Raw genomic sequence first — 12,506 nt, 5'->3', positions numbered from 1 at the left:
TTTATCCTCTGCTGGAAAAGAATTCAAAATACAGTGCCCTAGTTCCTGAGCTCCTCCGGCTTCTCCCCTAGCAGCTCTCCCTGTTTGGATTGCAAGGCGCTGTGGTTTAGGGCTTTGGGAGGTCTCAGCTCTTTCTGGACTCGGTTCTTGTATTGGCTGCTGCGAGTCGAGTTGTGTTGATTCCTTGTTTACTTGCATTTTGCCTTGTGTGAAACTGAAGCCTGTCTCAAAATGGAGTCGCGAGACACATTCTCCTGCTTGCTTTTTCCAGCAAGCGTTGGAGTTGGAGCTGTGTGGTGTGATTTAAGGAGCTCTGTAGCTTTTGTGGGTAAAGAATATCCAGCCTGCGTCTGAGGGCTGAGCTGTGCTTTGAGAGAGTAATTTTGAAGGTGTCTTGTTAGATGCTGCTGAGGTAGGAGATGGTTGGATTTTTAATGGGGCAGTGTTATCAGAGCCGTGTGCGTTTCTGTTGTGGAAGCTGAGTGCAGGTCAGAGGCGCTGAATGACAGCTGCGTTAACCTAAACTAGGAGACGGGAGCGAGTATAAGGAGTTTTAAGTGGAGAGCCACTAGTGTGCCTGATTCCTTCTCCCTTGTTCTGTTTCCGCAGCTGGTCAGCGAGAAGGTTGGAGGTGCTGAAGGGACCAAGCTCGATGATGACTTCAAGGAAATGGAAAAGGTGAGTAGGAGAATGAGAGAAATCTCTACAGTCGCCCCTCTATCTGCTCTGTGACCCTTCCAAGGCCCTGAGCTGAACTCACGGCCGGTGGATCTTCTTGTTTTTCCTACAGAAAGTGGATCTGACCAGCAAGGCAGTTACAGAAGTATTGACCAGAACAATAGAGTACCTCCAGCCTAACCCAGGTGAGTGCCGCACCTCTTCTGTCCTGTTCCCTCTGTCCTCTGGTTGCCCAGGGAAAGAGGCAGAGAGAGAGACATCAGAATAAACTTTTTGGGTCCTGGGATGTCAGCCACCAGCCCACTTTCAAGATCAGGTAGGCTGTTTCTCTTTATTGGAGGCAAGGTGGGCCAGCTTGTACCCCTCCTATGGCCTCGTTTACTGGCTGAGCTAGTGGAGTCTGGCTCTAGCTCACTGGTGCTTCGCAACCCAGGTGATGATCAGGATGCCCCTTTTAGCCTGTGCTGTATTTCTAGACTGTAAGACGCTGGTGTTGCTGCTGTGTCCGTTTTGTTAACGGTTCACCTTTATCCTCAGGTCTAGAGAGGAACCAGGGGGGACCTGTTTTTGCTGGGGTGTCCAGAAAAAGCGGCGTCTCTGGGCTGAGAAGGGGTGGCTGGGTTTGTAGTTATCACCTCTGGAGCCTGCTGTCCTGCTTCTTTCCAGCCAGCTCATTCAGAGAGCACTCCAGGGGCCATGGGAGGGCTGGGGAAACTCCTTTGGCCTTCACTGGCGAGCTGTGGGGAACTATTTTTGCTTGCTGTCTTGGAAAAGCAACTTCTCTTTTCGTAGCGAGTGGTATTTCTGGTAGATGAGGACAATAGGGCTTGTTGGCTTTGGGAGTAGCTTTAAAAAAAAGTTGGCAGTGGCCAGCAGCTGCTGGCAAGTCCAAGTAATTGCAAACACGGCTGTGGCTGTTTCTGTGCCAGCTTCCAGAGCCAAGTTAACCATGCTCAACACGATGTCGAAGATCCGTGGACAGGTGAAGAACCCCGGCTACCCGCAGTCAGAAGGGCTGCTGGGGGAGAGCATGATCCGATATGGCAAGGAGCTGGGCGACGATTCCAACTTCGGTGAGTGTCCTGTCAGGCTGCTCCCCTTAGGAGAGTGCAGATGAGGTGGAAAAGGCTGGCTCCGAATTTCCAAACTGTAACTCTGAAATTCCTGAAGGGCCGTGTGACCCTTTTGTATCACGTAACAGCGTGTGCCTCAGTCCCAGACCAGGGGTGAATGCCAGATCTACAGCAGTCTTGGAGCAAATGCATGGCAATGGCCATGCCTTATTTTCTGAAAGCAAAATCTAGGGCAAAAGCCACAGCTCGTGGCTGGTGTCGATGCTGTCAAAAGCCTCCCTGTTCACTGGCCCGTACCGGGGCCCTTGGGAGGGGTTGGGAGACTTCCGCTCAGGGTGGCAGGGAAGGGAAGAGGAGAGCCCAAGTGTGCTGGATCGTAGTGCTTTGCATTGGGTGCAAAACCACCTCCTAATGCCTTTTTTTAATTAAACATTTGGAAAAGTCTGCATGTGGGAAAAACGACCTCCTTGCTTCTAAACTGAACAGTGGTGACGTGGAAACTAGATTGAATGAGATTAGGAGTTTTACTATGCAATTTCCAGCTAAAACTCTGCTGTAGGGAGGCCGTAGCCAAGAAATCTTTCCGTATAGTAATTCCTCATAACCATGAAACAAACCATGTGTGACTTGCCGGGAGGAGGAGGTGAAGCCTTTCGATGACATCAATTTTAATCCACTGAAACATTGGCCTGCACATGTGACAGACCCAGGACAGTGCACAGCTGTCTGATCACTTCCCGTGCAGGGAGGAGCCTTCTTGCCTCTGGAAAATTAAAAAGCTCTGGCTACTTTGTAGGAATGACAAAGAGGTCTCAAGAGTATCTCTGGCCAACTCAGAGCCCTGCGTCTCTCTTGGCCTGCAGGAACCAGAGTTATTATGGAGCACAAGGGGGAAGGAAGTTTTTAGAAAAGCGTACCAAACCTGACTTCCTTTAATAGCCTCTCTTTAAAAGAACACTTAACTTGATAAGTTTACATTTTAATACCGCACCCATCCCTATGACGGGTTATCTAGAGTTATTAAAATTGAAATAACTCTTTTGCAAATACACTCTGTATATTTTTTTCCAGCTGGACAGTAGACTGGTGGTTTCACTTTACCATCTATTTCACTTGCATATTCTCCTGCACTAATCCAGTGCTGAAACAGTTGGTTTGCCAAAGCTGCGCAGTAATAATTTAATCTACAAATGGTTTCCACTGGAATAAAAAGCTAAGACTAGAAATGCTTTGCTGCTAGTCTGTCTGGCTTAACTGTCGTTGTGGTAGGAACCTTAGAAAAGCATGAAACTGGATCGGTTTCAATAAGCAGTTTTGAGCTCTCTTGATTTGACAGAGAGAAGAAGATTGGCCCAATAGAGGTTAGCATCTAAAATCAGTAAAAGGCTGCAGGTTTGCTGCCAGCATCTGGGGAAACTTTAACAGTTTGTTCAGAGCGCTCTGGGCTTAAAACTGTCTGAACAAAAAGGACGGCTGGGCTGAATCAGACCAAACGTGCCTCTACCCAGGCTTCTGTTGCCAGCCGCGGCTGAGGAACAGAGCAAGGTTAAAGCACTGCTCTGCCAATTAGTAGCTCAGTGACTCGCTGAGCTAACAGGAGTGTTTTGAGAATATTTTCACCTTTTCCTTCCTCTGTGTAGTTGGTAGAGATCATCCCTGTTTTTCAGAGGAAAACACTGAAGCATGTTGGTCTTGCGGAACTGTCAGTACTGACATGCAGTTGCCTGCTCTCGCACCAGGCGATGCTCCCTCTGTGCCAGGCTCGGAGAGTTGCTCCAGATAGAAACGTGGGGGCGTTTGACATGTGACGGAGCTTGCACACGCTGGGTGTCTTGGCAGAATGGCTCTGCATGCAGCTGCCACAGACTTCGGCTCTGTGTAACTGGCTGGCCTATTTTCCTTCTCCCTCTCTCTTCCCTTCCTTTTCTCACTTGAAGGCGATGCACTTCTTGATGCTGGTGAATCTATGAAACGACTGGCTGAAGTGAAGGACTCGCTGGATATTGAAGTCAAACAAAATTTTATTGATCCCCTCCAGAACCTGTGTGACAAAGACCTGAAAGAAATCCAGGTAAACCCCAAGATTTTTTTTCTCTCCTCTTCATCTCTTTGGATTCTGGCCTCTTCTGGCTATTAGTGCATGTAATCGCTTGCTCCGCCACAGTGGGAATCCAGGTGGACTCGCATAGGTATCGAGTCTGTTCCCCTGCACTTTATGGACTTTCTCTCATCAGATTCACTAGAATTCCCTCCCCCTCAGTGTGCTCAGCATCACTGCTGCTGCTACTGCTCCTGACCAGCTCACAAGACTGGATGTAAGTTTGAACGGAGGTACTTCGTTAACCTGGCTCGCTTTGTGGAGCATACTTTGTGACAGTAAGCCCTGACTTACGTTCTGGGATTGCTGAATTTGGTTCTTTGTGCTGCGATGTCCCAATCCTGTTCCATTCAGGGCTGCCTTGTGTTAAACGTCACAATGTGCTTCACTGGTGTTGGCTCTGTTGCGTTAACATCCCAGATCCCATAACGCAACTTTCAAGCTGTGAGTGAGCTTCCCTCTAGGCCTCTTACGTAGCAAACGTAGAAGGCCCTGCAGTGTCTCGCTAGGGAGACGTAGAGCTTGGTAGCTCCCTTGTGCTATCTGGGAGACAAGTAAAAGCCAAAGCATGGCCAGGCTTTTAATAGGATCCATCCAAACCTACATTTCTCAGGGCAACTCTGAGTGTTTTCTCACTTACAGCAGTGTCCCAGGTAAAACAGCTGTCCGCTATAGTTTCAGTACTTTCAGTGTCTATTGGACACCCCAATTCTGCTGGCTGCTGTAGAGCTAATTTAAACAGCCCTGCCCTAAGTGGTCAGGGGATGCATTGCTCAGAACCTGCATCCCAGTTCCTAATTTCCCGAGATCCTCATGGTCCACAAGGAACTGAAGGTATTGGGCTAGCTCTTCATCCTCCCGAAACAATTGCGTGGAAAACAGACCTGAGCTGCTTACTACAGTTCTGTTTCCCTCCAGCCCTCAATTACAAGGGCGTCTTTAAAAAGCATCTTCTCATCAGTTGGTTGAGAGTTTTTTCTTAATAGAGAGTACCCACAGCCACAGTCGTAATCGTCTGCCAACCTGAGTTTGAACAGTCTAGTCCTCCTTGCCACCTCCTAGCAACCTTGACCTGCAGCTCTCCATCACCTGCTGGGAGCTGGGGCCTCCCAGGAGCCTGAATGAAGGTGGGAGCCCCAGAAGCGTGTGCTCTGAGATCAGGTTTCTGAAACAAATGAGCCTAGCCCATAACTAGAGCTGCCTTCTCAAGAGGAGAGCTTGGTTTTGCCCAGCCCCGGCTTCTCCTTCTTTTCCTTTACCGTTCCTAACCATCCGCTCCCCAGCACCATCTCAAGAAGCTGGAAGGCAGACGCTTGGACTTTGACTACAAGAAGAAACGACAGGGGAAGATCCCCGATGAGGAACTTCGACAGGCCATGGAGAAATTTGAAGAGTCCAAGGAAGTAGCTGAGACCAGTATGCACAACCTCCTAGAAACTGATGTGAGTGCTTGGACGGAGCGCCTCAATCTCTCTGTCCTGTGTGTGTGTTTCCATGTTCACGAGGGTGGGATTTCTTGAGGGATAGAAGAGTTATAAAGTTCCACTCTCACTTTTCCCTATGTGGTTTTGTTCTCTGATAATCCAGATCTGGGTGCACAGCGCATAGCTTGGCAGGCCTTTATCCTCTCTCTAGCCCCTTCCAGCCTGTGGCCAGAGGAGAGGCTGCTGTTGTACCAAACGGGTTTCTTCTCAGTGTGCATGTGTGCCAGTGGGAACAAGTTTGGACAGATGATGCAGCTCACTTGGGAAGGATTTGAACAGCTAGTGAAGCCCCAAGGGTTGCAGGCAGCGGCCTCTCGTCCTGCTGAGTCTCAGTCAGTGACTGACCTCCAGTATCTGAAATCTTGAATCTTCTCCTAGACACCTGGGAAAGTTGCTCTTTATATGCGTTTCTCAATACATTCTCATCCCCTGCGTGTGACTGGAGTCCCCTGTCAGCTAGGGAGAGCCGTTCATCCTTCCTTGGTGTGATTCTTGCAGATCGAGCAGGTGAGCCAGCTCTCGGCCCTGGTGGATGCCCAGCTGGACTATCACAGGCAGGCAGTGCAGATCCTGGACGAGCTTGCAGACAAACTCAAACGCAGGTGAGTCTTGGGGTGCTGCAGGGACTCCCACTTTTTACAGCCAGAAGCTCCTCCTGTCCTATGTGTCTGTAAGTACCTGGCTGTCCCTCTAGGTTTATCTCCTGGTATTAAGGCCACTTCTTGCAGTCACTGCTGCCTCAATCCAAAGCTCCTTTGGATTGGAGGAAGCAATAGCAGCTGCACAACCCATTTTCAGTTACAGGTACGTTCTGGCATCTGAAGCAAAACCTCTGTGCTTGCTCCATGAGTAACTGATGTCTGCTGGTTTGAGTTGTGCCTGAATTAGGATGTGCTGCTCCCAGGAAAGCTGAGGTTGAATTTGGCAGAGGAAAGCCAAAGAGATCACTTTCTTAAAGGCTGTCTCTCTGAGCCCCCCAGGCCAGACTCCTCCTTTTCCAGCAAGCCCTGGCTCTTCCTTCAGTTTACGTGAGAGTCTCCTGGTAGACACTGCCGCAGATGTGGCACTACTGTACATGCCCTGGAGCTTCGAGCCTTGCGTGCCTGCTCATGAAAGGCAGATTGGCTTCTGGTGCAGAGGAGCGTTCCCAGGGGCTCTACCTGAGGGGTAGTGCTGGGCACTCCCTGGTGGGCCATGGAGACACATGGCCTTGTTGCTCTCCCTGCCCCTCCTTGAGTGCCCGACCTCCACACGCTCCCTGCGGCCCCAGAGAACACGCAGCTGCTGCTGAAGTGCCAAGTAACACAGAGCTGCTGTTGAAATAGCTAGTGAGCTGTTTCACGTGACTGCTGTGACTTGCACAGTCCCTCTTCCTGCTGCTCTGTCTTACCTGAGCAAGCATCTCCCCAAGCTCTGTACAAGGAAGGAGAAGTAGATTTATTGTGTCTGAGACTTCCCTCCTGAGCCAGGGATGTGCCTTCGTCAGCCTGATGCAGAGTGGCTTGGACAGAGCCAAGGCAGTGTGTTTCCACTTCTCAGGGTGATTTAGCGATGCTGCCATGCTGTTCATTCGTCATACAAGAAATTGCTGAGTGGCTGGTATGTCTGGTTTGAATTAAGAAGAACTGGGAGTATCCTGCCAGTGTGAGCTTTCGAGCTGCTGCACGAGTGTCCTCTGCTGGCCTGAGAGCAATACTTGCCTGAGACATCTCCAAAGCAGAGTCCAGGGCGTCTTGCCCTCTCTAGGGCCAACATGAAGGGGAGCTCACAAATCCTGGGGAAGATCCATCTTAAAAATGCCCCAGCACAGAGGGTTGCACAGATTTGTGCGTACAAAAAAAGCCAGTCCGCTCCTCTGCGTAGCCACTAAGGAGAATGGATGTCACGTTGCTCAGAGTTCTCTGTGTCAAATTCTGCCTTTAAATACAGCCTTGCAGGACCGGCTCAGTCCCAGGCCTGAGATGGAGACAGCTAAGACTTGCCTCTGTGCAGGTGCGAGGGGCAGGTGATACCTGCCTTGATCAGCAGGAGCTGTCAGGGATGCAGGAGGGAAGGTTTCCTGTTCTAGCCTCGACAAGACCACAGCATCGTTTCTCCAGAGCATTCACAGCAGCAGGCGAGACATGAGTCGATCTCATCGCACTCAGTGTCACTTCAATTTAATCAGGTTTCTTTTCCTTCTTCTAGAATGAGGGAGGCCTCTTCACGTCCCAAGCGAGAATACAAGCCCAAACCCAGGGAGACATATGACTTTGGAGACACTGACCAATCTAACGGAGGCTTCTCTTGCAGTCCTACCCCCAAAGTCTCAGGTAAAGTTGTCCCACGTATGTGCACGCGGGTGTCTGCAGAGCATGGGCTTGGGGATGGAGGGGAATTCTCTGCCTGGAAATACTATTTCTGGTGTGCTGGATGTGCCTGTGTGAGCTGGTGGCTCTGAAGATGTCTGAAAAGCCTCGACACTCAGGCTGTTTTCTCTTGGGGCCTGGCAGCGTTCATTATCTTGGCTTTGGGGAAGTCCTAGCAGGGCCTCCAGCCTGGGTCACTAACCCTTAGCGTCCAGTCGGTGCCAGCAGTGGCAGAGAGGAAAAATTAAATATATCTCACTCCCTCCCTGTCCTCCATCACGCTGCATTCATCCCTCCCTGGTTCCGATGAGGCAGATGGGTTTCTAACGCAGCATGCAGGATGCCCTGTTTTTCCTAACAGATCCTCCCTTTGGGGCCTGCCTTTCCCTCTCTCCAGTTCACATTGTTTTAAGCATGTCTCTTTTTGTTTGGAAGCAGCTTCCTCCTCTTTCCGATCCGACAAGCCGTCCCGGGCCTCCGTCAGGAGTATCCGTGAGTTTCCTCCCTCTGCACTGCATGACGTGTGACCATCTCTCCTCATCTCTCCTTGCTCCACCTCCATTTGCGCTGCTGCTTGGAGCCACTAATTCCTCTGTGCCTGGCCAGCAGATCAGCTGAGCTAAACCTCTACCAAGGCCCAAGTTAACACAGCGGTGTTATACTGATATTTACTGCCCTCAAACTTGGGCTTTTGCTCCCCTGGAGCAGCTGTCTTCATGTAGGCGTGTCTGCTGAGACCACAGAGATCAGATGCTCCTCCAGGAGGTGTCAGACATCTCAGTGACTACCCATTCCTGATACAAGCAACCCAGCCCTGATCTCTCCTGCTCATAGTATCTGCTGCCCCCATATGCTACAGCTGAAGGCTGGGGACAGAGTGGGTAGTGCTTAGAAACACCAAGTGGGATTTGTGGCAGATGCTCCCGGCTGGACAGCAAGGAGCCTTGAGTGGGTCACGGGAGCGAGGAAGGCCCTGGGCAGGGTTTGCAGGTCAGCGTTCCTGCCAGAGGGGCCTGGAGGGCTCTCGTTGGGGTGCAGAGGCCAGGCTGGTGCCATGGCTTGGAGCCATTAGAGTGGGTAAAGTGTGGGGCTTGTAGTGGTGTGGCTGGTGGACAGGAAGACTTGAGGCTGGTGTAGAGGAAGTGCTGTGGTTGCCGGACCAGCTTGGTATTTTGGGAAGCTGTCTGAAAAATGGACCTGCTTTGGCTGCTGCTTTTGGTGTTTTCTGGGTCCTCTTTTAGTGTTGGTTTCTTCCTTGCTGTGGATGTTCAGCAAGCCAGCTGTGCTGTCTTTGTCGTGCTGTTTTCCCCATCCTGTCTGGGAGAACTCTAGCACAGAGCCTCCTCAGGCTCTGGAGCCGCAGGGAGGGGAAACGAGGGCCACGAGAAGACCGTGGCAGTCTGTGTTAGCTCCATCTGTTTTCAGTAAGGTCCCTACAACCACAAAGCTTGGTGCCTGCCCATCTCGGAGCTTTTATTTTAGTGCGTAAAAAGAGCAGGCAGCAGCTTTCCCTGCTACAAAACACCCCTAATCCTGTTTGCAGTCTAAAGGCCTCATGCTTAAATCATGTAGCTGAGATGTGGGAAGGAGATCTGAGTTCTCCCTTGCCGTTGGCCCAGCCCTGGCTATCTCGGGGGCCTCACGTGCGTCACCGTGCTGCTAATTGCCAGAGGGGGTTGAAGCCCCCTGCCCGGAGAGGCAGCGGCAATGCAGAGCCTCTTCTCCGAGAGGCCGCTCTGCAGCAGGGCCTCTCCCTCCCATCGCCGTCAGGCCTGGGGGTGACTCCTCTGGAGCAGATAAAGCATACAGAGCTGGCCGGGAAATCCCTGCGGCTCTTCCTCCCTCGCACATGGGTATGGATAACCCCATCATCGACTAACCGACTAACTGGACAGCAGGCTGTCATCGATGGAGGAATAACGTGGCTACCGCTTCTGCCCGGTTTCCAGCGTGCTGTCCGAGTGGTGCTGTAGTTTAGCTCGGAGTTCAACTTCTCTCCTGGTGCGGTGAGGGGACTCCACCGGTAACAAGCAGCGCTGGGTGCTGTAAGCGAGGGACTGGTTTGGGAGGAGATCACGAAAGGCGATGGTTGGAGCAAGAAGGCAGAGAAATCGTGAGCTAAAAGCCATGCAGGAGTTTGAACTGGCTGAGTTAATGTACTACAGTGTGAGGGCCAAGTTAAGGGACAGAGCCCTGGCGCTTGGTTGGGAAACCAGAGTTGAGCAAGTCCCGGCTCTGGCAGGCTCCGTAATCCAGCATCTGCCAGGGTGAGCGGCACACAGCCGTGCCGGGGCGCCGAGGGCCTGCTCACCTCTCCCGCCTGCTTCTCCCCGCAGCTCACCTGGACCAGCCCTGCTGCAAGGCGCTGTACGACTTCGAGCCCGAAAACGACGGCGAGCTGGGCTTCAAGGAAGGCGACATCATCACCCTGACCAACCAGATCGACGAAAACTGGTACGAGGGCATGATCAACGGCCAGTCGGGCTTCTTCCCGCTCAACTACGTGGAAGTGCTGGTTCCGCTACCTCAGTGAAACAGCATCTCTCCCCGTCCCCCCCTGCCCGCGCCTGCCCCGCGGCGCGCGGGCCGAGCCTGCATTCCACGTTTATCCTGACACTAGGCCTCTCCGGTGGGGCGGGTGGGAAGACGCGGCTGCGTTAAATCTATGCGTCTGCTTCAGGGCGAGACTGCCAGCAGGGAACAAGCCAGAAGGGTCAAGCGCCCTCCCCACCCAGTGAATTTGGTTTTTTTTTTCTTTTCTTTTTTTTTTTTTTTTGGTTTGGTCCTTCTGGTGCTTGAACTCTTAGGTACTTTACAAGCCCCACCAGGTTCCTCCCGGTTCGTACGATTAAGCCGAGCCACAGGCCTCTCCTTGTCACGTTTTCTTTCCTTTGGGTCAAGCGTCCGTGTCAAACAGGTTGACTGTGTTGGAGAGCCGCGTGCGTGGTCGCGCTCGGGGCGCGCGTCCTTCGTGCTGAGCATCAGCGCGGGGTGACACGTGGCCCGGCGCTGGGCGAGCTTGGCCGGGAGCCCTCTCAGCAGTGGTAGCAGGGGCCACGTGGGGTAAAGCAGCTCCACACCGGGCCGAGAGCTTCACTCCCCTTGCCTTGGGGGAGGCCAGCAGCCGTTGAACACTACCTGCCTCCCTGGGGATGCACAGCCCCAAGTCCCTGCTTGTCCTGACACCGGAGCTGGGTCCCCCGGGCCCCCCGTGCTGCTGTGGGAGGGGACCGCGGCTGCCCCTGCTCCCCGATGCCCAGGGCTCAGCGGAGGCATCGCGTGGCAGAGCAACACTACGATGCAGGTCGAACACTAACCAGCCCAGCCTTCCCACTCCTCGTCATGGGTGCTGAGCCCTGCCTGTGGCTCTGCGCCGTCCCTCCCCTCCCTGGGAGGACAGAGCAGAGATGTCTGGTGTAAGCAGTTAGCCTTCTGCCCCTTCCCCTGGCAGAGCTTGGCTCCAAAGGTGGTGGTTGCTCCTTTCTGCCGCAGGACCATCGTTAGCCCCTCGGTACTGCTTGGCTTAAGCTAGTCTAATCTTTTCGTGCCTTTCCCGCTGCCCCAGCTCTTCCCCGCAGCGACCCTCCTCGGTGCCGTGGCAGGAGCTGTGGCCCCCGTGGGCTCTAGGCCATCTAGCTTAGGAGCTGCTGCTTTGGCTACCTGCAGAGGTTTGGTGGAAAAGGATAGCTTAGGTCTCTGTGCCGCTTCTGCCGCTGATCCCGGCCGCCCTGGCGTCCCACGGGGTGCCCAGCAGCCCCGGGTGGCGCGGCCCCCTTCGCCCCAAGCATCCTGGCACCTTTCGTAGCGCGGGTGTAGGGAGGGAGTCCGGCGGCAGAGGCGTTTGCCGTCTCCCACCCGCGCGGCAGGGAGGGCTCCCGCCAGCGCGGCCGCGAAGCCCAGGCTGAGCCTGCAGCCACCAGCCGCTCTTGCCCCTCCAGCCCGTGTGCTCGACTCCTCCTTTCTCCAGTGTTGATAGAAGAGGGTTGCCCTCCTCCCGTCCCAGCGCCCGGCCCGCTCCCTCCCGCCGCTGGGCCCCCGTGGGCCGGGCGGTGGCGGGCAGCGGCTCTGCCCCTCTGCTGCGGGGGTGGCCAGGGTTTGGGTACCGCTCTCCTTCCTTAACTAGCCCCATCGCCTCCAGGCCGGGGGGTCGAGCCGTGGCGCTGTACCAGTCCCGCGCTGCAGCACCTCCCCGTCCCCGCTGCTCCCGTCTCCTGTTACATTTACGCAAAACCCTTTTAACGTTTTTAACCATGCATGTTTATGTATGTCTGAGCCCTGGCACTGACACGCCGCCCAGCCGAGGCTGAGCCCAGGGCGCCATGGTCCGAGCGGGCCCATCTCCCCGCGGGAGCTGCCCCTTGTCCGGCACCCAACCCCGATGCAGGACACGGTGGGGGCAGACGCGGCTCCCCCTCGCTCCCAGCGGCGCAGGAGCCGAAGGGACCGGTGTCCTCGGGACTGTGACCTCTGTCCCCTCCCCGGCAGGGGCCGGGATGGTGGCTCAGGAGCTCTGGCTCCCGCTCAGGTGGATTGAATTGAGTCTTTCAGCTGGGACAACTTGCTAGATCTTTTTGTAATGGTTTCTCCTGGTTTTTAGGGGAAAAAAAGACGACCCACAAATCTTGACTTGTATCTCTGAATAAAAGTATTAAATGTTTTCTTCTTTCTAATGGCTGCGTCCTCTCCCTGAGCGTGAGCAGAGCCCCTCCACGTGGCTGATCGGGGCAGCGGTGGGATGGAGGAGCAGCCCAGCATGATCAGCCCCTGAAACCTGGCAGCTTTAAGGTACCTGGGTCTTCGCTGCCACCGGCACCATCGCCTCCAG

At 53.8% G+C, this 12,506-nt stretch overlaps 1 protein-coding gene across 9 annotated transcripts in view; it reads left to right on the top strand.

Moving 5' to 3' along the window:
- The window catches only part of SH3GL1 (SH3 domain containing GRB2 like 1, endophilin A2), a 34,016-nt gene extending 21,665 nt beyond the window's left edge, over window positions 1-12,351 (top strand). For 5 of the 9 annotated variants that reach the window (XM_068919972.1, XM_068919970.1, XM_068919974.1 and 2 more), the window contains 9 exons: window positions 610-678; window positions 791-863; window positions 1,608-1,751; window positions 3,689-3,822; window positions 5,133-5,291; window positions 5,832-5,935; window positions 7,521-7,645; window positions 8,120-8,173; window positions 10,018-12,351. In XM_068919972.1, the coding sequence (XP_068776073.1) occupies window positions 670-678; window positions 791-863; window positions 1,608-1,751; window positions 3,689-3,822; window positions 5,133-5,291; window positions 5,832-5,935; window positions 7,521-7,645; window positions 8,120-8,173; window positions 10,018-10,214 (999 nt within the window). In that variant the 5' untranslated portion in view covers window positions 610-669 and the 3' untranslated portion in view covers window positions 10,215-12,351. The remainder of the gene's footprint in view (window positions 1-609; window positions 679-790; window positions 864-1,607; window positions 1,752-3,688; window positions 3,823-5,132; window positions 5,292-5,831; window positions 5,936-7,520; window positions 7,646-8,119; window positions 8,174-10,017) is intronic. The other 4 variants (XM_068919976.1, XM_068919971.1, XM_068919977.1 and 1 more) reach the window with 1 other exon arrangement.
- Window positions 12,352-12,506: the final 155 nt, after the last annotated feature.

The sequence above is a fragment of the Struthio camelus genome, chromosome 26 (assembly GCF_040807025.1).
Source record: "Struthio camelus isolate bStrCam1 chromosome 26, bStrCam1.hap1, whole genome shotgun sequence".
Taxonomy (NCBI): domain Eukaryota; kingdom Metazoa; phylum Chordata; class Aves; order Struthioniformes; family Struthionidae; genus Struthio; species Struthio camelus.
Note: the sequence above shows the minus strand (reverse complement) of the source record. Positions and strands in the feature narration are given on the sequence as shown.